Source organism: Biomphalaria glabrata, chromosome 2 (assembly GCF_947242115.1).
Source record: "Biomphalaria glabrata chromosome 2, xgBioGlab47.1, whole genome shotgun sequence".
NCBI lineage: Eukaryota > Metazoa > Mollusca > Gastropoda > Planorbidae > Biomphalaria > Biomphalaria glabrata.
In genome coordinates, this window is record NC_074712.1 from 2,678,569 (window position 1) to 2,706,034 (window position 27,466).

Below are 27,466 nucleotides of genomic sequence, written 5' to 3' on the forward strand. Positions count from 1 at the left end.
CCATCTAAAGTCATTCTTCAAGATACAGTGGAGGGAACACGAAGAAAGGGTCGTCCAAAGAAAAGTTGGCTGGATAACATCAAAGAATGGACCGGCCTCTCTCTCTTGATATCCTGCTAAGAACAGCCGCTGACCAGGAAAAGTGGAGGGATTTGGTTTGGGCGAACTGTCCCAGCATTCTTACGACGAAAGTCAAGGGACAGATAAGAATGACACAAAACAAATTTTTAGGTAAATTATTGTAATGAAGGCGTCTCATTTTTCAATAAGAAAATATTGCGAGATTTACAAAGGATAGACTTCGGATTTTAACACGAAATAGGGACGAAGGTGATCTAATGCCCGGTGGGTTGGCACCAACTAGAACTAGATATCTAGACCGCATCCGAATGGGTGCTTTGAAGGAGGGTGTTATTATGTTAATACACGGTCTCTGGTTTGTAGCTTCAAAAAGCTAATACAACTAAACCGGTGTAGATGTATATTAGATATATATTCTAAATGTAACACTTGAAATAAACTTGAACAGACTTCTAACCGAGGTCAAGCCATATATTTTATGTCTATGGGACAAACATATTTCCCGCTTTTTAAATATAATTTTTCACTTGCACATATATTTATAGTTTAATTTTAACAAAACACAGGTTATAGACCCTGTTGCCTAACTACAAAATGGCGTCGTCGTGAAATTCACGAGCCATTAGAATTATGTCTCTGTCTTTTCGAATTCTAAAGAAGAGATAGATCTATTCGCTATAGAACTAGACTAACTATTGTTCTTTTATTTTACTGTTGTGGCTGTTTTTAATAGCTTAAAACTAACTACTATAAATTATAATATAATAATTATAATAGGTAATTTGAAATTTCACTAAATCCTCAATAAAAAGTTGTAATGGTAAACATTATACTATTACTATACCATTTTTTAAATTTAGATGCTTAGAAACATTGTTTTTCCTGGCTGGCTCAGGCAACCCATTCTATGCTCTAATTAGATCTAGATCTAATTAATTTTAATATAAAATATAAATTTAGATCATTAGATTTAGACTTAATAAGTTAATAATAAATATAATAATGATTATTGTTATATTTATATAGATCTAACCTAGTGAAATAGTCACAATATAGTTACAATATAGAGTTTAGTAAATAGATCTAGATTCTAGATATAGCCTAGATCTAGATCTAGGCAGGCCTAAAATATCCTATCTTTAATATAATCTTACTTTAAATCTTCTTATCTTATACTTATATAATACAGACATTACTTCAAAAAAGAAGATGATTATGTTCTACGTGTCATGCATTTAGTCATGCATATTAACCAATGACCTAAATTCTGCCTAGTCACTGGTTTTCCTGGCTAGCTCAGGCAACCCATTCCATGCTCTAATAGCGCTAGGGTTAAGAAGGAGCATTTGCACAAATTTTTCCTAGCATATGGAGCGAGGAATGTACCTTTATCTTTGAGTCTTTCTGATTATTTTATTAAATTTTCATTTTGTTTTTGTATTTGAAGATTATGGTTCAGTGTTTTATGTATAATTGTTACTTTACCCTAGGAGTAAGACTAGTCACTAGTAGGACCAGATTCAGATGGCCTTTATTACTTTATACTAAGTTATTTTAGTTTATAGCCATTATACTTAAAGGCGCTTTAATTTATATTGAAGTATCATAGCATATAATTGACTCTGTAGTTATTATAGTGGTAGCTATAGCTTAGCCTGGCTAAGGTAGCCTACTGTTATACCTCACATTCTCATTGCAGTAGTTAAACATCTTAGACATAAATCTAGATCTAGTACTAGCTTTGCCAGCCCTTATAGTGATTCTTACTCTTAGACACTTAGATCTAGTTTTTTTAGATTACTTAAAATGCCACTGATCAGATAGATATTTGTTTAGACCTGGATTGTCTAATGGTTAGTTCCCTTGTAAAATGTGTGTTTAATGTTTGACATGTTTCGGATGTTCCTTCAGAGTTGCAGATAGTTTACTTCCTAGTCCAAACCTCCCGCAGGACAATGGGGATGGGAGCTGGCAGGATTTGAACCCTCGACCATCGATAAATCTGAACGACAGTCCAGCGCGCAAACCTCGCGACCAGGCAGCCATCTCTAGTTTGTGCCCTGGTCAGTGATGTCCTAGTAGGCTTACCTACATTTCACTATAGGCCTATTTAATTCACCATTTTCTCATAAAAAATTTGATCCCTAGCACTGCCTTTATATATGTATGTATGTATGAATTATTCAATGATGTTCTATTAGAAGCATTTTAGGCTCCTCTAATACTTTCATGAAATTTAAAGGGAAAGCACTCCGAAGGTAAATAGTGGTAAGCTTATAGACCATGTTCTGCTGGGCACTAGTGAGGAAAGTGTGTGTTGGGCAGGTCACCTAAAAAAGTACTATAAAGACTAACTGCAGGCATCAATTAGCCAACTCTGGCATAGAAGAAAAAAACTTGCAGCAAATGAATTCTGAAAGAGACAGCCGAAGAACACTTTCATAAGACAGAAATTTCTGACCCAAAGAAAAGTACTTGACAAAGAAAAGTACTTGACAAAGAAAAGTACTTGACAAAGAAAAGTACTTGACAAAGAAAAGAAAGGTGCAGACAGCAAAAAAGAGAATTTAAATAGACCCCTGACAGACTGAGTTAGGTGTGGCAAAATTAGCAGGTTGCAATTGGTCTGATTAGTCACATGATATACTGCACCTATAACCTTTGAACTCGAGGACAGTGCCAATTAAAGTTTGAATAAAAGTACCAATTATTTTATTAAATTATACATTTAATATTATAGGGATTTGTGATGGTAGATTTTCAAAAATGTAGAATTCAATAAATGTTTTTTATTTTCATTTAGGTATTCTAAAAGGACACTCTCTACTATTCTTACAATGTCTGTGATCACCAAAGTGCCAGAACCTAATTTATGGGAAGAGATTTGTAAAGGTTGTTCTTTTTTTTAATTTTTAATATTTTTCTGAGACAGCCCTTTTACAAGGCTGATTGTTTTTTTTTTTAAATGGTGTATAGGATAATTAAGGTCATGCCTACGTTATAATTTCAATCACTAATCTCTCTGGATTGATAATTTTCACTTGAGGAATTAATGATTTAAGGCTAAAGGGAAATGCTGTGAGTTTAGGGTTATCTGGCAAAAGGAGGATATGATCTCCTTTATGGGGTGATGTCCTCCTTTTTGCTCATGTGTCCTAATTATTGTGGTCATATGTCCTCCTTTATAAGCAGTTGTCCTCCTTTTTGGGGTCATGTCCTTCTCTATGAGTTTATATCCTTCTTTTTTTTTTAGGCACATGTCCTCCTTTTTTTGGGTCATGTCTTACGATATCAATTCATGGAATATCTGTTTAACTATTGTAACTTTGTCTTATCTTATGAAATACAGACGTAACTTCAAAAAAGAAGATCATTAATTTCATCCTATGTGTGTCCCTAAGTCAATCTAGTTATGCATGTTAATCCATGACTAAAACTAAAACTTAAAGTTGTTGGTTTTCCTGACTGATTCAGGCAACTTATTCCATGCTCTACTAGTGGTAGGGAAGAGGGAATAGTTATACAGATTTGTCCTCGCATATCTAACCAAAAATGTGCCTTAGCTTAGCTTATTATCCACAGATATTCTAATAAGAAAGTACATCCTACATTCTGTTTTTCTAGTCATACATGTTTCAGGTTAATCATTTTAATATTTTAAAGTCAGTTCTATATCATCTAGAGTACAGTTTAAAGTGCTTGGCTTATGAACCAAGGGTTCTCAAGTTTGAATTCAAATGAAGACTGGGATTTTTAATTTTGGGATTTTTAGGGTGCCCCTGAAACTTTCCAACTCAAAAGGGTACTTATATATATCATCTAGAGTACAGTTTAAAGTGCTTGGCTTCTGATCCAAGGGCTCTCAAGTTTGAATTCAAATGAAGACTGTGATTTTTAATTTCAGGATTTTTAGGGTGCCTCTCAGTCTTCCCAATTCAAATGGGTACTTGACATTAGTTGGGTAAAGTAAAGGTGGTTGGTCATAGTGCTGGCCACAGGACATCCTTGTTAACCATAGGCCACATCATCTGCCCTATTGATTGGAAGGCACTTCTATAAAAGAATGTACCTAAATTAGCTAGACTATTCCACTACTTTTAGATGTGTATTAATTATTATGTATTATATCACCCAAAGGTTGCATTGAAATTTATATTTTAAATTGGTTACTGAAACTGACAAACCCTCATTTTTTTGAATTTTTATCTTTTTCTGTACAGATTTTATGTAATAAATAATCTATTGGTATCAATTTTTTCTCGTTCTAGAATTTGCTGCATTACGTTCTTGGGAAACTGATAATGACAACAAATCAGTATCTACAGACTATCTTGACTTCGATGCGTCCAAGCATACGCCAGTCTTCTATGGGAAGATTTTTACTGGCATGTTTGCTGATGCAGACGTGACAGCTGACTTTGACCCAGCTGTCAGCCACCCAGCATGCATTGGGTTCAGTTTTGCAGAGAAGCTCGCAAAACCTGCATCTCCAAAACCTCCACCACCACCAGACAAATACACGTGTATGTTAAAAAGATTAATCCAAGTGATTAGCAATAACACCCTTATTCCTCCAGGCACATTAGCAGTCATTATTTGCAGTTACTTCCCTTTAAAAAATAATTAGTATTATGATCCAGATAAAAACTGTGTATGAAAAAAACAATAACAAAGAATTAGTAAATTTTAAATGAATATAAGGTTGTTAATATTTTAATCAAAAGAGATAGGAAATTATTTGAACTGACATTTTGTTGTCAGTATTCCTGAGCCATTTCTTCCTAAAGCTTAATTTCCTCAAATATGTTTGCAATGGAATGTACATTTGTATTCAACATTTGTATGTTTCTTCAAATAATTAGGTAAAAATTCTTTTGCCTATTAATTAAATACTAACAGAAATAAAACCTTTATTTAGAATCTATGTTGCAATTGTTTTTTGTTTCTAAGAATTATTTTTTTATATTTGAATTGCAATTTGCAGAGATTAATTGATTAAAATTTATGATAACTTCTTCTGACTAAAAATTATTTATGGTACACAGGCTCACCTACAGAGTATTTGAATTTTTATATTTACCCAACTCTACTACCAGCATTGGAAGCCATGTTAAAACAAGCAAAAGTGGAAAAATGTTTTGAGGTGAGTTACTGGAAAATAGATGTAACAATTCTATAATAACACATATAAAAAAACAACCAACCACTTTTACTTTTTTACCCAATTAATATCAGGTACCCATTGGACCTGGGTGGACTCATATCCTTATCAGGAACTGAACCAGGGACCCCTGGTTTGGAAGCCAAGCTCTTTACTGCTCAGCCACCATGCCTCCATTAGCTCATAGACTGTTGGCTTATTTATAATTTTTCATAATTTCTTCAACAGTAAAATTACTGTAAGAAAAACTAACAAAAACTTCAAAAACAACTCAGTTTGTGTTTCAATATCAGTATATTCCTTTGAACAAGAAATGCATAATGGCCATCAAAACTAGGATATGTATGCAAATAAATCTATATGCAAATGTTTTCTTTAAAACAGTAACATTAAATGATTAAAATGTTAAAATGAACAAATTATTACATCTGTAGGCAAGAAATAATATGTTTTGGAATAGTGTGGAAAATGGAAAACAAAATTTCAATTCTAAAATTAGAAATTTTATTTTATTTGGGCTATGAACTTTGGTTTTAAAAAGAGAACTTTCATTTGATAAAGTATTTTAACATGGCACCAGAATATGTTTTTATATTTATAATAATTTCATTAGAAACTGTCCGTACTATTGTCACTGGATATTGCTATGATCTATTATTTTCAAATTAATATTTTATTTGTAATATCTTTCTTTTGTTCTATATTTTATTTATTTTTTATCAATAGGAAGAATATGCACAACATACACAGGAAGATGTATATATAAATTAATTTTTTTTTAGTTAATTTAATAGTTTTATTATTTGGATAGTGTTTTGTTTGATTTTGTTGCCTTCCTTATTATGTTTTATTTGATTTAAGTTTAAGAAAATATACTTTTTTAAAAACCAGAATACTAGATCTAGAAACACAGCTACTAGAGTAGAATAATCTTTCCTTGCTAATTCAGTAAGAAAGAAAATCATATGCAATTACACACTGAGCTAAAATAAAATATTAATTATCGTAATGAAAGGACTAGGCAAGTTTATCGAAGTGTAAAAAGAAGTGTATTTGGTTTTAAATTGAGAAATTAAATAAATGACTTCATACTCTTTACATGTAATATATGCCTTTCTGTCTATAATGATGAATGATGCACCATAAAAATTTACTAGTGCTAAATAGACCTACATGTTTCAAAATATGTTGTATATTGAAGGATTTGTTCTAAGTTTTTTCATGCATCTATTGTTCCTGTTGTCTTCTGATGGTATGGTTATATATAGTATAAGCTCTTCCATTCTCTGGGATGGTGTCAACAGTCTGTCTCCATCCTTCCTGATTCTAGGCAACATTGTGCAACTAACTCTCATTGCTAGCATCTCTTTAGCTAAGCATTTAATGTTACTTTGGGTCTGGTTGTCTGAAATTCATCAATCCTACAATAGGGTGACATTTTTATCATTTACTGCTTCTCAATGTGCACACATTTGACATGTTTACCTCAAATCAATTTAGCATGAGACATTGACTTTCCAGTAAACACTAATGCTACATACCTCTCATAAGCCTCCATACACTAAGGCTCTGTGCTAAGACTAATACTTAGCACACTCCAGTCATCTGGCAGTGCTCTGTAAGGTTTGCTTGTCTTTGTTCATGGTAAGACCCTTGCTTGCACCAATTCTATTGGTCACAAGACTAGTCATATCTTTAAAAACGCTTCTGAGCACCCTAAAGTCATTGAGACAGTATGTTTTCCAAGTTATATACCTGACAGTTTGTAAGTAATTGTTGAATTAATATTTTTGGTATATATATATATATTGGCTACATAGCAAGGTACTCACTACACATGCATTGTAAAAAAAAACGACTATTTTATTCAATGCCGCAACTCTTTCTTAAAATTTGATTATCTTACCTTATAAAATACAGATGTTACTTCAAAAAAGAAGATCATTACATCCTACACATGTCCCTAGGCCAATCTAGTCATGCCTGTTTAATGACTTAAACTATGTCAAGTTGTTGGTTTTCCTGGCTGATTCAGTTAACCCATTCCATGCTCTAAAAGCTATGTCAAGTTGTTGGTTTTCCTGGCTGATTCAGTTAACCCATTCCATGCTCTAAAAACTATGTCAAGTTGTTGGTTTTCCTGGCTGATTCAGTTAACCCATTCCATGCTCTAAAGGGAAGGGAGTAAGGGAAGGAGGAGTATTTTGTGCAAATTTGTCCTAGCACATGAAACAAGAAATGTGCCACGTCCAATAAAAACCTTTTTAATTATATTTGACTCCTCACCAAATGGGTACTGCTTAAAAAGAATAGTTCTTGCACCATTTTAAGCATGTGGTTCCCGGTATATAGTTCAGTTTCTTCTGCGACATTCTGTTAGAAGATTTCTGATTAATTTAGGCTAACAGTAAGTTTATCTCTTGGCATGTATCTTGGAAATGATTGACAAGCTTTTGAAATATTGTTATTTTAAAAGTGAGTCAAACTTCATCAGAAAATAGCAGAATCTAATAAGTATATTACTACATATATTCTTTGCCTTGGCTTTTACTTGTTTCATTTTATAAAGATTTCCATCAGTTCTAAGGAAATAAACTTGCCTTCCAAATATTTTAAAGCATTACCTGGAACAGATGGAAAGACAATGCCAAAAGTATTAGCCCCAAAATACACAGGACTATTTTTTTTTTATTTTACAGAGGAAGAAAACTAAATTTAATGCTTGTGATTATCTAACAGAGTATCTATACAGGTACAATTTTCAAATATTGTTCTTTTGCTAAATAATAGTTAATAATCAAATGGTGTTCTGCTAGTGAAGCTGTAATAGTTTGTACCTGAACTGACAGGCTATTTATCTTTCATGTGAGAAAATCTTCTTACAAAGATGAAGGAATTACTTCCCTTCCCTATATAGTGGGATGTAAATTTACCAACTTGATTGAGCTTTATTTATGATTAAAATAGAGTTGCTATAATTATACTGAATCATTTTTGTTCAAAATAAACAATAATTTTTTGTCAAATTCAATGGGAAGTAATCAAAGATACTGGAAAAATTTTGAGTATAAAATGAATTTTAATTTTCTATTAAGTTTATCAGCATTATAAAATAAGATAAATGTCATCCTTAATTGTTTATAACAAGGTCAAACGAGACCTTTTATTATAATATTTTACATTTAGTTTTCTGATCTCTATCTCTATACTCTGCATCTTTAAAAATTTGATATGTAAATATCTGTATAAAACAAAATTGTTTTATGATCTTAACAAAGTTAGGAAGAAACCAATATTTATAAATATCAAAGAGACACTAAGCTTAATAGAATCAATACTGTGAGCATTCAATTATTTTTTCTATGAATGTTTTCAGAATCCATCATTTACTTTACTATTGCCATTTTTTTCTACATCTGTTTTTTAATGTTTCTGGTCTAAACTAAAAAAGTTTATTTTTTATTTTCTGTGCACATTAAATCAGATCTGAAAGGGGAAACTGTGCTACTTACTTTACATGCATATTAAAAAAAACTATTTCATAATTTAATAATTGTATAAATAAATCTCTAATTGAAACAGTTTGTAAATTATTACTTCTCATTTCATAGACATAACTCTTTTCATAAGGATAAAAACAGGGAAGATGTCCCGCTGCTGGACATTCCTTTTGTCAAATCTTGGCTGGTAGATCAGTAAGTATTTTTAATTTGATAACTTATTAATAGCGTCTCCTTCATGGTAAAAGGTGAGCAAATGTCTCATTTCCTATGAACTCGAAGATGGTTCTGGCCACAAGGCATAGGTAAGTTGGGTCTACTGCAGATAAGCCTGTTTCTTTTCTCACCCTTTTGTTGGCTCTGCATTCTTTCATTACATTTAATCAGAAACAAGAAACAAAGTTATCAGAAGTTTTTTTGTTTATCAGTGGGGAGAAAGAAGGTCTAACTAATGTATTTGGGAAATCGACATTAAATGGGCCGTATACTTCCTGGTTCTTTGGTATGCACTTCGGACCTGCCGTCACAATGGTCCCGAGTTTGAACCCTAACCACTGCCATACTACAGGACGTTTGGACTAGGACATAATAACCTTAAGTTCCGAAGGCTTGTCCAAAACATATAAAACTGTTCTTGGTATAGAACAATTACACTTGAGGCAAAATACACTGAAGTACCCAGTATATGTCCTAACCCTTACAAGAATCCAATGTTGATTTTGTTTTGATTTTTTGGCACATTGGTATTCTTTAGGGCATGGCATTTAGTATAAAAAACAAACAAACAATTAAACACATATCTGTACACTAATTTAAGAAAGAGTTAGAAAAGTAGTATTCCTTCTTTTAAAATTTCATTAATTTGTATAAATTATTATTTTTTCATTTTTTTTCTAGTCCAAGACCTGCATTGCCTAAGTCTTTACTCTGGTCAGATGATGAAGCTGCTTTGATAATCCAATGTTTCTGGAGGGGTTACAGGGTGAGATATTTATTGATCTTATGTCCATATTTATAGTAAAATGGTCACGGCTAGGTGAGATATTCATTGATCTTATGTCCATATTTATAGTAAAATGGTCACGGCTACTCCATGTACTAGTTGATGAGAATAAAAGTGGTGGAGCAAAAGAGAACATTTTTTTTCTTTCACTTGGGCACATGATAATTTGACGAAAGGGTTATTAACTCTTTATCTCCTAATCGACGATACCATCATTGATTTTGACCTCATTAAATTAATGTTTAATTTTATAAACTTGACTTTGTGTTATATAAAAAGAGCATGCATTTCCCTTTAATTCTATACCAAATACAAACATTTTCTGATAACAAACAAGAAAGCTATTGAAGCCCAATCATAACAGGGGTAGTGAAATAGTAATGAGCAAATGAGGAATTCCTTCAAAACATGGAAAAATAATTGCAGAGAGAAAGAGTTAAAAGGGATTACTGTACTTCTTTAGTCACAAAGCTTGACTAAATTTATTGATAGTAAGCTCTAGATTGTCAGTGTATAATATTCAAAAGAGAAAATACAATGCACATAAAGAACAAGATTTGCTTTACAAAATATTACTCAATGACTGGTGAACTTTTGTATTCCTTATGCTACAACAAATTAGCATAATTGCTCCTTCATCCCCAGTGCCATTATAGCATGGAACAGGCTACCCGAGTCACCCAGAAAACCAATGACTTAGCAATGTTTAATTCTCAAACTAACATACACCACTAGATTTAACTCATGGATACACATCGAATATAATTATCTTGTTAAGAAGGATAGTCTGTAATTTATAAGATAAGATTAGATCAGCTTATCAGAAAAATAGTTACATTATTTTTAAGTAGAAATTTAAAGTTAATATCAAATTGTATTCTCAAGAACGTATTTTTCAAATTTTCAAGTGAAAATAAATCAATTTTATTTAAAAGATTAAACAATCATTATATATATATACCTATCTAGGTAGTTTCACTTTCGAAAATACACAGATCTCAAGTGATATTAGTAATCCATTACATTTCATATTTACACAATTATTTATAGAGGCACATTCCAAAACCAGCCCTCAATAGTGACTAATTACTTAACTGACTTGCACCCTAACCTATTAAGGAATTTAAGAAAACAGCGGTGGCTGAGCGGTAAATCGTTTGGCTTCTGAACTGGGGTCGGGGTTCAAATCCTGATGAAGACTTGGATTTTTTATTTTGGGATTTTCTGGCGCCTCTTGAGTCCATCCAGCTTTAATGAATACCTGATGTTAATTGGGAAAAGTAAAGGCAGTTGGTCGTTGTGCTGGCCACATGACACCCTCGTTAACTGTAGGCCACAGAAACAGATGATGCAAAGGTGCGAAAGGAGAACTTTACTTTTACTTTAAAGAACAAATATTAACTTGGCAATTAACAGCTGCTGAGCTGTGCAGTTGTTCAGCACTGCCGTACAGGGTGTTGGTTATGTTGGGCTGTAGTGGAAGTAGGGTCTGCCTAAGGTGGATTAGGGAGGGGCATTCAGAGAGGTATGGTTTACGATTTCAAAGGGGTGGGCGCAGTGTCTGCAAAGGGGGAGTTGGTTACATTCAATTAGATTATTAATTGAAAATGGAGCACTGATTAGATGTATCGTTGTCCTATACAGTGAACTTAATATAACATATAATGTATTTATTGTTCATTTTTTTACTGTTTCAACTAAGCCGAACTTATTTCTATAGTTTATTTATATCAATGATTTTTTGTTATATTTACAAAACGTTATAAAGGTTCGAAAGGATCCCGAAGTGCAAGAGTTGAGAATATGGCAGCGGGAATGGAGAGAGGAGATTTCAGGCATTCAGAAGAGGGTCACAGAGTTTTGGGATGAGAAAATGCCAGAAGGTGACAGCACAATGAAACTTCCAGATCCTGATGATGATACCTATTTATATAAAGAAATAATTATTGAGTCACCGTCACAATCATGTGTCAGTCCCTGATGGTTGGGTTAAACCTGCAATGTAGATCTTGGTTTTTATAGAAGGTTATCCAGTTACTGACATTTTCAAAATAGATTTTCAGATATGCTGAATTATTGTTGTTGGATAAATGTGTGAATTTAGTGAATGATGGTCTACTATGGTGTGACTGAATGAGCATATCGAAGTAAGTACATGTGATATGCCCCACTCCAAGGTAAAGAATGTCTGCCAAACTTAATTTTTGATAGAGGGAACACAAATGTGAAAAAATAAATTTCTCGCTTTTTTTTTTTTAAAATATATTTTGGAATGTGGTAGATAAGGAAGTAACTATGAGCACAACATGAGCAATTAATTTTAAGTTTGTTTGAAATTGATAAAACAACAATATAAAGCACCTTTTTATTAGTCAGTGGATCATCATTACATATTATTATTATGTTGTATTGGATTCATAAGCTACCTTTCAGTGATTGAGAATGTTTACAAATTTGGAATTAATGCTTTAATTAAATGACCAACTACAAAATAGGACTTCTAAGTAAAATGTAATATTTGATGAATTTCTTTTCTCAATGTGTTCAAAGAAGAATTGTTCTGAACTGATTTGACAGCCTTAGGAACTCTTGAGAGCGGTGAATAAAAAAAAGTGAAATTAATTTCTTTTAAGGATTACACAATTACCTAACAGTCATTGATTTTTTAAAAATGTTTATATTGCAAGTAATAATGTGTTTAGAATGAAATATAACTTATGTTTGTTGTCAGCATGTTTATAACACCCTTGTCATCCTGTATTAGGTTTGGGGTAGAAAGCAATGATCCTCAATTCAGAAGGAACATTTGAAGCATGTTAAAACAAAAGAGACAGTTAAATACATGAACTAACTCAAACCATGACTTTATTCATGACTTGTGTACCTTTCAATATAGCACACAAAATATGTTTGTGGTTACCAACTACAATTCCTTGTTCACGTTGTAGATTTATGTTAACACCAAAAACATCTTTTTCTCATCAGCACTGCTTTGTAATATTCATTAAACGTTTTCTTAACTCAGCCTGCTATAAAATATAAAAAGTTTCTGATACATATTAGTTAAAGTTTACATAAATATCTAGAATAGAACAAAGAATATTACATCATGATAAGACAATATTGCACATACAGGTTTTCTCATATTTTTATTGTTCCTATAACAATATCACAACTTATCATGCTGCTACACATCTCATTTGTGGGAAATTTTAAAAATAAAACTCTTAAAATACCATTCTTATAGTGTTGAGACTTTAATTAACAATACAATACACAAATATAACCTGAAATTATTTGATGATGATTCTAAAATGTGTATTTTATGTTTTTGTAGCATTAATCCAGAATGCTAACAATCATATTTTTCAGTTACTGATGTCAAGTATAAACATACTGTGTTGTTTTTTTTAGTACTCAATGCCTGTGGTTATATACTATAAGTGCAATTTTATAATGTATCTTAAAACAAAACACAAACCAATTACTTGTATATATTTACATAAACTTTAATAGAAATACTTTTAAGACTCCTGTGTTACACAATTGTTACCAATGAATATAGTCATACAAGGCAACAACACTATTATGACTCAATTCTTGACTTCACTTCAATATATAACTTGTAACTCTTGTTAATATTATATTCAAGTGACTTTGAATTATTATGTTAAGAACTATTAAAAATACAATACAGCGTTGTGCTTGTTGACATAGTCATGGCTATTCAGACACTCATCAAAGTAACAAATTCAATTAAGTCATTCTTACTAAAAAGATGCTAAATACCGTTACAATGAGCATGGCAGGGTGGGAGATTGTTTGGAGAGTTGTGTAGATCTAAAAGGAGAAACTTTTTAGACCACCCTTGTATATATATATATATTCAGTATATAGCATTTTACATCTTATGAGATTATTTGTTCCCATTTCAAAATCTCAAGACTAAATAGGCCAATCCTTGAAACACAGCCATAATCACAGGATGTGCATTTGTAATCACCAGACACTGCAAGCAAAAAAGAAGGTGCCATGGATGATGAACAAAACAAGTAAAAAAATATCTGTGCACATACATATATACGAAGGCAGTATCACAGTTCATGCTTAATGAGTATGATAATAAGAACACATTGCCAACAGCTAAGACAAAATGTGATCAGCTTATAAACTATGAAAGAAAAATCAAAAGTACTATGCAGTGTAACAAAATCTTTAACAAAAATTCCAAATCTAAGTAAAAATAAGAGTTGAGTACTGGTACTTTTATGTTGTCTAGTAAAAGATGAGATTGATAATTAGATTATACAGCACAGAAAGTATCAATAATATCATTAAAGCTTTTTAAGATTTTGCATCAATAGATATTTTCATTAAAATGAAAAGCAAGACTTTATTAAGTCATGTAAAAAAATTGTTAACAACTTTTGTAGGGATATATTAGAACTTGTGTGTTCTAATGAGTATGTATATAAATAAATGGTTGCAAATATAGAATATGTAAACATGCATACTAAATTCCATAACTGTTCTTCTTCTTCATCGTTCTCATTGTTATGTTGGAGTGTTCATATGACTAGACCAATACATGAGATGAACTGCGCAGTGGTTTCCAAATCAGGGAGCTCTCCATATAGTTTTCTTTCTATTGGGGTGATTTGGGGTCAATGTCTTATACGGGCCTCTTGGTAGAGAGAGCAGTTTTGGAGGACGTGGTCGGCATTTTCTGGTGATACTCCACATGTCAAAAGGACCAATTTCATACAGGAATCTCTAAACCTAAAAAAGAAACACCAACTTGAAAAAATTACTCTGGAATCCTCGAAACACTATAATGAATCTCCACCCTGGGACGAAAGCCCTCTTCCTACTATAAGGGACCATATTGAAAACATAAAAAGAAAATCTGATTACAGACCAACAGAGCTCAAGGAAATAGTGAACTGTTTTCTACATACCAATTACCCTAGCAATCAGTGGATCAGAGTTTACACGGATGGCTCATCCCATAAAGCCACCACAAATGGAGGAGCTGGAATACTTATCGAATGGCCAGATGGAGGAAAACTAGAAAAATCCTTTGCTACTGGAGAGCTCTCTGACAGTCACAGAGCAGAAAGGGAAGCACTAGCACTAGCTGCTACCATGCTAGCAAATCATCCAAGTTCCCCTCACAGTCAGATTGTCTTTCTAACAGACGCAAAAACAACCCTCCAAAGCCTGCAAAACTCTGATTCCCCTTGTATTAAAAACCTCAGAACAGCACTCACAAAGCTCAACCACAACAGCAAAAAAACCATCATTCAATGGATACCAGCTCACATACAACTAGCAGGAAATGAGAAGGCTGACACACTCGCCAAGAGTGGGAGAACAAACTCACAAGTAAACTCTGCTCTCTATCCAGAAGAAATGAAGAAATTAATTGTAGATAAAATAAATGAGAAATGGACGAGCTCCCATCCAAATCACAAGAAAGATGATGCTTACTATAAGCTATCCCGACAAGACCAACGTCTAATCTTTCGACTCAGGACCGGACACAACAGAATGCGACAACACATGTTCCGGAAGCTCAAAATTGGAACCAGTGAAATCTGCCCATAACTGTTCTGATTTTATAAATGTTTACAAACATAAAATTATATAGAACTGAGAAAAAATATAATATATCAAGATAAAAATATTCTGAAATTCTTTGATTTATTATTCATTACTATTTATTTACATCACCTGGTAAGAAGAGAGCATGTCATATTTCATTTTTAAAAAGTTACCCTTTTTATTATTTAAAAGTAAATATTATTGTATATACATAGATATATGCTACTTGTGTTATAAATTTGGGGAAACTAACAGGACAATTCATTCAAACAATTTCCACTTCATCAACTAATATTTTCAACTAAAATTAAAAAAAAAAAAGTTATCTGAATAAAAGAACAAAATATGAAGTGACATCCTTAACAATTAAGTTGAGTATTTCTATTATGACTGCCTTTCTGAGTTAACAACTTTTCTGTGTCATTCTGTGCATAGGAGACAATTTTCATGAGAATTTTTTTTTTTTACTATGAATCGTGATCATAAGTCACAAACCAAGTTCTATTTTCACAAACATACGCACTGAAGGATCTTGAATTTGATCTAATTTAAGTATAATCTCCTTTTTATCTATTAAGTTAAAGTTATTTCCATAGTATCTCTTCAGTTCTTCAGCATAAATAATCCATGAGCAATTAGGGCAACCAGTTCCACAACAGTAGGCTGGGGATTCAGGGGGCAGACTATTAACATCTTGACACTGTGTAGTCTTTGGTATATCAGTGGTTACTGAATCTTCTTTGTCATTAGATAATGTAAACGCCTCTGGGCTGCTTAAAGCAATAGGCTCAATATTTTTGATGACAGTCTCTGGTGTTCCATCAGATGAATCTGGTGACTCAAACGAAGAATTCTGTTTTTCTGGTATATCGATATCAGAGAATGTACTTTCTTTTTTTGAATTTAATGCAAATATTTCTGTGCGGGTGTCATCTAAGTCATATGAGACACCACTGACATTATTTGAGTTACTGGAACTCAAAGAACTAAGTTTAGCAGCCAAGAATGACTCACCATGGCTAGATGCAAAAGATTCAGAGGCAGTGAATCCATTTGCTCTACAGATAAAAGGAAATAGCTTCCTACAGTTTAACATTTTTGTAAATGAAAAGAATTATTTATTCCTTCATCATACTTTCCATCACATGACTATGTTGTCACTCATGAATCTGACCTCATCATCTGAGAGTCTTTGAAATGCTACTTTTAGCTCAATGATTGTAAGATTCCAGATGAGAGGCTATCAAGAAAGATACACCTGTAAAAGTAAAAATGAAAGCATTAAAAACTCTTTTATTAGTATTCCTCTATTCTTTTACATTAATTTTGTTCTTGTCTTAGGTATTGAACCAAGCGAGATGTGAATGGGTAAAAAGAAAGGGAATATCGCTAAACATAGTGCTAATGAGGGGCGGAGTTGGACATAAAATGTATGAAAAAAAAATGTTTTTATGAGTGGCACAATCCTGTTCTCCCTTATTTTGTTCTGTTTCTCCTTGGCAACTTATTATTGATCAACCAGCCTAGGTAGTTAGGTATCATCAATAAAGTTCCAAAAAAAAAAAAACCGTAGCAGGAGGAACAATGATCGGTCAATCAAGTATCAAATTAGGTCACAATCACTGAGTGGAGTGAGAGGGCTAGACACGCGGGGGTCACACAGTTGTTTTTTTTTTTTTTTTGAGTTTACTAGGCCCTTTGTGAAGTTTGTGGGGTTAGAGTTGAGCAGAGAAGGGAGCAATTGATAGTGTGAAAAGTAACACTGGTCTGTCTGTATTGAGCTGGTGTAAAAAGAAATTAATATTAAAAAAAAAAGAAAACTGAAGATAAGATTTTTTAAGATACAACTATGTAGTACTGAGAGTGAGAGTGTTCGTTAAGTTAAAAAGAGGGGAATAGTGTTCATTGATGTCCATGCTTGGCCTCATTGACCTGACTCACTTTGACATCATATATATTTTATTGTAACTATACACATAGTGAAACACAACGTGTATCTATTATTATTGACAAATGGATGATGAGTATATAGATGTTCGCAGTTTTTCCCTAGGACTAATCATTACTGTCTCTTTGACATCATATATATATATATATATTATTATAACAATACATAGTGAAACAAAACGTGTATCTATTATTATTGACAAATGGATGATGAGTATCTATGTCTGCAGTTTTGACCTAGGACTTATATGTAATCATTATGGAGCTATAAACTTTCAAATATGTAAAAATTGGGACAGCAGTGCTTAACAGACTTAACTTGTTTGGAAGATGAAAATTACCATAGAAGGCCAAGTTTATGATAGATCTAGTTACAATCTAAACCAGAATAGATCTACTTGATTTTGATCTAGTATTCTAGATCTAAATGTAGTCTAGTTAAATCTATTCTACTTTCTAGATTTCAGATTTAGATTAGGTATAGATCTACGTCTAGTCTAGTCATATTTAGAATTTAGATCTATTAGATATAATTTTAAAATTAATTTTAAATAAATACATTTTAAATTGAAAGTCTAGATATGTAGATTTTTTTTTCTTTTCTATCCGTAAATTATTACCCCCTAGAGATTCTAATTCTAATAACACTAAATTAGCAAAACAAAATTTGAGTCCGTTAAATAAAAATTATCATGTAGATCTACCAATCTATATATGTTTAAATCTTTCCTCTATTTACCCATTTACTTATAAACTTAAACATTCAGACAACAATTAGAGTAAATGATATAAACTTTATCTCTTTATTTATCAGAGTTATATATGTCTAAAAGAAATAAAAACATTTAGTCAAGAATTTGTTCTTGTAGTAGTTTTCTTGAATGGTCGTCGTGAAAGAATGATATATATGTTGAGGTTCTGAAATGTTTTGGACCTAACAATGAATCCTGATAAAAGTTCAAAATGTGATTTAAGGTATCGACTTCATTAGTATTAGATCTAGTCAGTAGTCTAATTACTCTAGTCTAGAATAGATCTAATTTAGTAATTACTAATTAGAATTTGACTATTAACTTAATTAACTATTAGTAGTATTAGTCTTACTAAGTCTTAGTCTTAGTAAGTTACTGACTTTACTAAGTCAGTAAGTGTCACTAAGTCTTACTCGATTTCGATTTTTTAGTGCAACACTGCAAGTAGATCTAGTCTAGATTCTAGAGTCTGTGGTAGAGTCTAGCCTCTACTTCTTTTTTGAAGTAACGTCTGTATTGGATTATATAGATCTAGATCTAGCTAGATCGAGAGATTAGTAAGATAAGATTTAATAAGGCTCTCTCTACTCTACTCCAACTCTAGCTATTTTCCAGATTTCTAGACCTATATATAGGTCTGTGAGTTTAGAATATATGTATATGATATAATATATATATATATATAGGAAAGGCCCATCAGCGAAATTGCATATAAAGCGAACACCTCCCCGTAATTTTTATCCATTCTTATTTATTTAAAAAGTAACTGCAGCACTAATAAAATGGTATTACAAAGACTCCATTTTTCTACATTTCCCACATATTCACTTTCGTTTTCCCTCATAAAATAAAGCATAGCTGAAGGTCAAAGTTGACATGCATGGAAATTTCATTCTCAAAACGTTTCCGGATAAACGAGAATAGGTCCGAACTTAAGGCGATTTTAAAGCACCAATGGACATCGGCCGAAAAAAAATCGCCTATTATGCTTCTAAATAGATGAGGAAATAGTTAGCTAGAATAGCCAAGGCTATTCATTCCGTTGAAAAAAAAATATTATGGGGTGTTCGCTCAAAATGACCTTTTAACTGAAAACCTATTCAGCGAAACCCCTATTATAAGCTTAAAAAGCCATTAATAATAATTTAGTTACTGATTTAATCTGTTTTTCTTTTTGTCTTATCTATCGTTATTGTTTGTAAACTGAAATATTAAAATAATAGGCCTATTTTTAACCTTAACCCAAATGTCTTCGATTTCGAAGATTAAGGATGAGTGCAGTAGCCTACATGTTTCACATGTCTACGCCCAGTTGCGACCAGCATATTTTCCCGCATTTTCTTTCCGTCTAAAATGTTTGACTCGCAGCTCTCTCTCCAACAGTCATATGCTGGCAGTTACTTTCCTCTATGCCAGTGAGGGTGAAACGACCATCATTTGATCTTAACAGCGCTTAGGCCTATACGATTTATACGGGGGGGGGGGGGACCTCTGTTTTGCCGTCCTCCTTTTTTTATTTAACTGGCTGGTTAACCTCTTGTTACTAATTAATGATATTAATATGTGTATAGATGTTTAAATGAAGATCAGAATTCCTTTTCACAGGGTTCCCCCACCATTCTGAGATTAGGATTTCAGAAGATTTCCAAGAGTTTTCCAGGAGAAAATATTCGATTTCAGGAGCGGAAAAAATGCTAACTATATATTTAGTAATAAATATAAGAATTATCATATAATATACATGTATAAAATTACAAGATCTCTCCTGAGCCTTTCGTCTCCATGCCCGAAACCCTAGTTGTTGTAGATCTACCTCCCATACATCATCAATCCATCGCATTCGGGATCTGCCTTTGGGTCAATCAGCGCGCGCGCGCGTGTGTGTGTGTGTGGGGGGGGGGGAGGTCGAGTTGATGTTGATTAAATTAAGTGCACTGAACATGTGTTCTTATAAAAATAGTCACAGTAACGAGAGTTTATAAAATGGGGAGCAAAAAGACGTGGACTAGCCCATAGGGAGGAGGCGAGATAGAATTTTGTAGTTTCTTTCTTTCTCTAAAAGAAAAATATTTGATCGCAAGTTTCGTAGGCTATATAGACATCAGTTCCAAGCAGAGACAGGAGATGTGGAGCACGAGAAAAGTGAAAACAAATTTAGGCCTAATGTCACAAGGAGGACAATAGTTATAATGCTTCATGGAAGAAGTTAAATGATAGAACTAATTGAAGCATAATTTCCTATATTTTAACATGCTATTTCGCTATTTTTTACGGCCTTTCGCTCATTATGACTCCCGCGAAAATTGCGTTCGCTGATTAGGTCCGACCCCTACCGCAAGTTGACTTGAATTATAAATTTAATAGCTGATATGGAAAAACGATTCAAATTTAGTTTTATCGCCCAATAGCTGAGGAGTCCGCAGATGTTTTCATTTTTTTAATAAGTTTAACCATTGCGGAGTTATAAATTCTAAACTAAAAACTGGCACAAAAGCGTTCGCCATTGGTCCTTTCCCATAGGTCCCGTCTGTGAGTTCCATGGATTATCGACACGATAGATCTAAATAGACACTAGATCTATATAGGTCTGTGTTCTAGACGTCTAATGTTATGGTTCCGGGTTCATCACATTCACATGGAGTTGGAGTAAACTGAAGTGTTTTGAACTGACTAAAACAATAAATCTGTAATAGAGGTAGATATATTACCCAATAAATAAACAATGGGTAAATTAGCTAAGCCTCAAAGAAGTAATAAACAGAAAAAGATAAAAGCAGTTGATCCTTTTTATCATGGTAGCAGAAAAGAAAGGTAAGAATATCAATGATATTATGATTATTAAAATTTATTATCATCTCTAAATTCTAAATCTAAAATAAAATCTAATCGTCATCATGATCAATGAATTCAATGTAAATATTTGACAATACACTCAATAGTCTAAGTCACAATATCATTCAATATGAATCAATTTTTGAATCATTGAATGTAAATCATAGTATTCATACTTAATAAGTTTAAATAAGTTAACTAAGACTAAGTAAATAATAAATGTAGAGATTTGTAGATTAACTTCTGATTAAGTTTAAGATTAGATCTTCTTCTATTTCATTCTCATTGTTATGTTGGAGCGTTCAGATGACTAGACCAATATAATAATGAATGATGTCAAATGTGTTTTTAGATCCAAAATGGCAGCCTGTGCAAGTACCTAGTCTAGATCTATATACTATAGATAGACAGATACTGAGATAGATTTACTTGAATTAGAATCTACATTATGATCATCATGTCTAGCTACTTACTAGATCTAGATTCTAAAACTAGAATCTAGAGTAAGTTATGCACTCCAAATAAGTATAGGCCAAAAATTGAAAGTTTAACTTTGTCAGAGCGCATTATTTGATAACATAGAAAGATAAATTTGGTATCATTGTAAACCTCACAGCAAGATCTACATAACTAGATAGTTTCTAATTATTATATTTATTTTAAATTTTTTTTCAAAGTACCTAAAGTCGGTAGATTAGATGACAGAGATTGTTGTCTATCATCTTGACTTATGATATATATATCATCTAAATCATTATAGTATGACTTGATTTTTGATAGATTACTTCAGTACTTAATCTAGAATATTCTAAAAGCTGCTAGATTACAGAATTACTGAGCTAGACTTTTCTTTGCTGTTGTCATTGTTGTGTTGGCAGTGCTGCTCAAGACAGTCGGGATTAAACTTAATTGAAAGAACTTGCACATAAAAATCGCTTGATTGGTGACTAACATTTATTAATTGTAGATCTGGACCCAGATCTATATTTTTAAATTAAAATACTAGAATTAAAACTTTCCTATTTTGCTATAATATTTTTTTTTTTACTTTAGTCTCACGCAAGGATTAAATCAGAAACCAAAGCAGTTGGAGCAGGAAGTACCCAAGAAATTGAAATATCTTGGTTTTTCCATCGAAGGAGTTCGAGCTGGGAAAGTTGGCAAGAAGAGTGTCATTAAGTTTCAGCATCATCCAGATGGTAGCTCTAGTTTATTATTTTGACTTTTTTTTATTAAAGAAGGCATACATTTTTGTTGAATTTAGCTAATAACTATCTGGCTTATCATATCATATCTAATTTGCATAATTTTTTTTATTTACAGTTTCATGAATATTTAAATATCCAACATGTCCATACTCTTTTCCTTTTAAAAAAACAACAACAACCTTAAATCTACAGCTCTTTAAGTCTAATCAGGCTAGTCAGAACTCAGAAATTTCTTTAATCTGTTTAGGACCACGTCAGTACACAAAAATATTCAACACTCCTTTGGGGGCTAAACCAGACAAAATGCAAGGGAGAACCAATGGCCAAGAGTGTCCACCAAAGAAGCCTGCAGTCATTCAAAAGGGAAAGTTGAAAGTTACTGAAGAGGCATACCACAGCTACATTGACAATCTGGGACCTAGAAGGCCATATAAAGAGAACTTCTCTTTTGAGAAAGCTCCAGACGAGTCCTACACTGATTTTCGCAGAAGGGTAGAAGAGGAGACCAAGTCAGTGCTCCTGAAATCCGAGATTGACAATCAATTTGATGTAAGTCATTCATCCCAACACTGCCGTTGTACCAATTTTTGTTTGATGCTTGTTACTGGTCTTTATATTGCTTAAGAACAAAAATTATAATTAAATTGATAAAGTTAATTGTTTCCCTTCAAATAGGAAAGTACTAAACAACATTTTGTTAAATGAGCGCTTTATTAGATTTTGTTGATAAAGGAAAATAAATGAACAAATTTGTTTTATGAATTAATTAATATTTGAATCTTAGTGTCTGATGCTGGAGTCTTAAATGATCTAATCATCAATCTCAACAATATTGAACTAATCATCACACTTTTACAAATATTGGTCTATTAAACATATTGATAGTAAAAAAAAATCCTATACTCTTAAGCGAGCAATTCTTGTATGTATGTATGTATGTATGTATGTATATATATTTATATTTATATATATATATATATAAATTTTATTTCGAAAACGGCTCTAACGATTTTCTTTAAAATTTCAAGGTATGTGCATATTAGTGAGAAAAAAATTCTCAACTCATTGGCCACATCGGGAAAACTCGAGGTCGACCGTTATATCAGTTTGAAAATGCCTCATTATCGAAAAATTAATTTTGGCTAGAATGTTTTATGAATGAAAATTTTCCATGACGTAAACGGGAAAAACGCTTACGTCACTAGGCTTACCGCAGTACACTAAAATATTTCTTTGCAAACAAGAACGAGTTTTAAAGAATCAATAGACCTAATTAAACATTTGCGCACCATCTTACTGTAGATTGATTTATTATAGAACTATGAAAGAAGAGTAATGAAATTAAATGTGCCGATATATGATTAGTTATTGTGTTTTAAGTGCTTAATAAGTTGTTTACACTTTAATTGTGTAGAGCGGTGTAGATACCTTTTACTTTGTTGTTTATTTTGCTGGTGACCTCCAGCTGTCTCGTTCTGAGGTTGCATGCAACCATGTGCTCTCTTCTATGTCAGCTAAGTCAAGTTTGCACCATAAGCTGGTCTTTTAAGGGTTTCGGTGTTACGTCGACCACTTTTTAGCTCACCAAAAAAGTTTGCCTTTGGCATGCGTTCGTCTGAGATTCGTCTCCCATACAGGATACTGCTCTGTCCAGCGTAACTGTCAGACTTAAAGAATTCCCTCTATACAAAGGCCGCGGATACACATTTGAGACCAAAAGAAAATTTGCTGCCGAGGACAGACGCAGACGCTAAAAGAAAATCTTAATCGAGCATCGCGGACAATGGTTATGCTTGCCCTGGATGTGGCAAGATATGTAGGTCACAGCTGCAATCCTCATTAATTTTCGGACTCTAAGACAAGCCTTATTATTATTATTATTTTGCTGGTGAATTATTACCATGTGTTCATGCTTCAGTGTCTACCTCTTCCGTACCAAAACAAAGGAAATGGTCATAACACAGCTTCTCTACGCCATACTTGCTCACACTAAACATGATATCCATCTAGCGGTCAACGAGTTTGCGTACACTGCAGCCTCTTTTGATTTAACTATAAACCTCGGTAAAAAGCTTGGAGTTAGGGCCAGGAGAGATCTGAATGGATGGATGTGTAAAAGCAGGCCATAGCACCACTAGGATGGATGGATGGCAAAAGCCGGTATGAACTTCCTATAGTCCGACAGTCAGGCTGGGCAGGGCACGTAACCCGTATGGGTAACGAGCATATTGTTTGGCGTAACAGAGGTGCCCCACGGAAACGTTTGTTTAGAAAACTAATGCCATGATTTAAGTCTAATAAGAAACAATGCGCCATTTTACTTTGTCACTAAGTGCATGTTTTACCCTATAACGTAGAGAAGTTACATTGCAAAGACTTTCTTCCAAGCCAATAATAGCAAGCCTACAATAGTTTTACGCAAAAGATGGATTGTAAAACTATAAGACGGACGTGAGCTGTAGTTTGTCTAGACTGTAGGAGGACTTAAAAGACTTTAAATTTAATCGACATGTACAATTAGGCCTACAATTAGAACTAACAGAACACTAAAACAACTCTTCAGATTAGTAGTCTTTATCCGATCGTTCATTTTCGTAATTACAAGAATATTCCCAAAATGACTTCGGGTATATATCCTTCCGAAATTATTTAACAGAGCGAGGTTCGGCCACCTGGTACAAAAATATTCTCAAAATGACTTCGGGTATATATCCTTCCTTAACAAATTATTCATCCGAGCGAGGCTCGGTCACCTGATATTGTTTGTAAATTGTATAATATATAAACTTCGCTAATGTGTAGTGTGTTTGTTTCTATAGGTTAGTGATGAGAAACAAATGCTAATGAACATGAAAAAGAAAGGCATGAGTGACAAGAAAAAGCAGTAAGTTGAGGGCACTAGAGACATGTTAGTGAAAAGACAAGAACTAAAACAAGTCAGCTTTTCTCATATTGATACCAGACTTGAGCTAGTGTATCATTCTGAATTAGTCAAGAATGCAAAATAGTAAAAATAAAATAATAGTGCAGGGAATGTAGTGCAAATTTTGAAAATTACTGGCACATGTCATGCTTGTATTCACCCGACACTTATTATCCGTATCCCTACCCAAACTTGGCCCCATGAAATCTGTTTCGCATAGGACGCCACAATGGTCCAGCCCTTACTTCAGCATCTGTAATTATGACCAGATTGGAACTTGATATAAATATATTTTTTTTTATTATTACAATTTAGAGGTTATTAGTTAAAATATCTGAGTGTTGATTACATTTTTTAGAATTATTTTGAATTGCTCTTGTATTAGGGCTTTAGGATCTATAAGTGTTTTTAGGATCTAAGTACCAAAAGAAAATCTGCTGCCATCGGACAGAGCGAAAAGAAAAGCTAAACCAACCACTGGCAGACAATGGTTATGCCTGCCTGCTCTGGGGGGGGCAAAATATGTAGGTTGGAGCTGGGGCTGCGTAGCCACAGGAAATACTGCATTCTTCATTAATCTTCAGACTCGAAGACAAGCCTTATTATTATTATTATTATTAGGATCTAAGTGTTTACTGGTACAAGGTTTAGAGAAGTAATTTATTGAATACAATTTTCTGTTGTTTTTTTTACAACCCAAACTGCTGGTGAGATTCGACATTGTATTTTGAAACATTTTATTTTAAATCTTTAGACGACTTAAAGAAAAGAAAGAGAAGAAATCTGCGGCACTCAAAGAAAAAAAGATGGAAAAGAAAATTGAATTTGCTGCATTGCAAGGTGAGTTGGCATCTCTGTCTCAATATAAGAATGTCAATTAAAATACATTCTTGAGATCAATTCTCTTAATAGCTTCAACCTAAAAGTTTTAACTGCCAGTATTGAATTATTTCCTTTTTATGTTTAGATAAAGTGGAGTTTGGAGACGTAGTGCACGCCCCTCCTGTATTGTCTGTCAGACCTAAGAAAGCACAAGTCATGGAAACAGACAGGGTATAGTGATATAATAATTTAGTTATGTGGCCTAACTTTTGCGAGTCTTCTTTTTATTTACTTTCAACAAATTTTAATGATTTTCCTTTTTTAAAACAGTAGTAGTATCTTATTAATTTCATGCAATTCTAATTGACTTTTTATTAGGCTTATTAATTGTTATTATATTAGGTAGGTATAATTGAGCTTAAATAAAGCTAATTTGTTTACTTAACAAAGATAAACAAAAATAATTTATTTTTTAAAAACTTGTTAAAATGAATTTGAATCTATAAAAGAAAATTATAGAAGACTTGTTTTTTGAAACCTACCCATCCTGTGGGTGGTTAGGGTGAGGACATATTAATCTTCAATTTCAAAGAAACATTTGAACATGTATAACAAACAAAACAATATTGAATAGAGCAGGTACAAAATAAGAACTGATTTTCATTGAGCTTCTTTCTATATTATTACAAGCCTGTGTAAAACTAACAAACAAATGCAAAGTATTTCGAATTTTTTTTTTTTTTTCTCAGCCTGGACTGAGGATGCCAGAACTGAAGGCAATCTTTGAAGGAACTAAAACAGTGGATTCCCTAAAACCTACTCAAAGCTCAAGCAAAGCACTTCGTCCTGAAAGGAAGGTTGGCAAAACAGTCAAGAGAAAGTCGATGACAGTCATCCAGAAAGCCATTGCTGACAATCAAAGAGAAAGTGCAATACAAGCCTATCGCTTGCTGAAGAAGAAAAAGGCTTGATGTTCAATGTGTATTTATAGTTTTGTAAATAAATTGATTGCTGTAAATATTTTTATTTTGTTTTTTTTTTGTTTTCTTGTTGCGCATCATTTTTTCTTGTGGTGTATTGTAAGTAAAGTTCCCCTTTCAGACCTTGCAATTTATGGGGCAGATAATGTAAAGGTCATCTGTTTCTATGGCCCACAGTTATCAAGGGTGACATTTGGCCACACTATGACCAACCGCCTTTACTTTCCCAAAACTAATGTCAGGAACCCATTAGAGTTGGGTGGACTTAGAGGCGCCCTAAATAAAAAATACCAGAATTCGAACCCCTCGATTTGGAAGCCAAGCGCTTTACCATTCAGCCACTGCACCTCAAAGTAGTCTATTGACATCAATGTAAACTTCTGTTGACTCTCCAAATATGCTGAGTACTCTTGAGATAGCTAAATTATCAATGATATTACAAAGTAACTTCTTCCACTAACAAAGATGTAACATATACAAGAGAATTCTTTCCATTAGCTATCTATCAAGGAGGCTCGAGATCAAATCCCAAACTTTGTGAGTGTCTTCAGGCAGCTCAGAAATCTTCTTCACCCACCCCCTCCTGTAATTTATCACACAGAGATTAAACCACATACCCCCCCCCCCCCCCCCCAAAGAGATTGGACCACAAA

General features: G+C 33.0%; 3 protein-coding genes across 5 annotated transcripts in view; 2 read left to right on the plus strand and 1 right to left on the minus strand.

Annotated features, from left to right (window-relative positions):
* LOC106052088 (protocadherin Fat 4-like) overlaps positions 1-27,466 on the minus strand; it is a 301,505-nt gene that overhangs the window by 236,374 nt on the left and 37,665 nt on the right. The window lies entirely within an intron of this gene.
* On the plus strand, positions 723-12,985 carry LOC106058178 (IQ domain-containing protein K-like). 3 transcript variants are annotated; one of them, XM_056018746.1, is made up of 9 exons: positions 723-858; positions 2,885-2,973; positions 4,350-4,604; positions 5,127-5,224; positions 5,969-5,998; positions 7,942-7,994; positions 8,854-8,937; positions 9,640-9,724; positions 11,514-12,985. In XM_056018746.1, the coding sequence occupies exons 2-9, from the start codon at positions 2,919-2,921 to the stop codon at positions 11,724-11,726; spliced, it is 873 nt and encodes a 290-aa protein (XP_055874721.1). In that variant the 5' UTR covers positions 723-858; positions 2,885-2,918; the 3' UTR covers positions 11,727-12,985. The 3 variants fall into 3 exon arrangements, with proteins under 3 accessions (XP_055874721.1, XP_055874719.1, XP_055874722.1); XM_056018744.1 differs by lacking the exon at positions 723-858 and adding an exon at positions 2,665-2,781; XM_056018747.1 differs by lacking the exons at positions 723-858; positions 5,969-5,998 and adding an exon at positions 2,667-2,781.
* LOC106058200 (uncharacterized) lies at positions 20,637-26,853 on the plus strand. The gene is made up of 7 exons (XM_056018743.1): positions 20,637-20,859; positions 21,934-22,079; positions 22,336-22,637; positions 24,908-24,972; positions 25,766-25,851; positions 25,979-26,064; positions 26,583-26,853. Exons 1-7 carry the CDS (start codon positions 20,771-20,773, stop codon positions 26,802-26,804), a joined length of 996 nt encoding a protein of 331 aa, XP_055874718.1. The 5' UTR covers positions 20,637-20,770; the 3' UTR covers positions 26,805-26,853.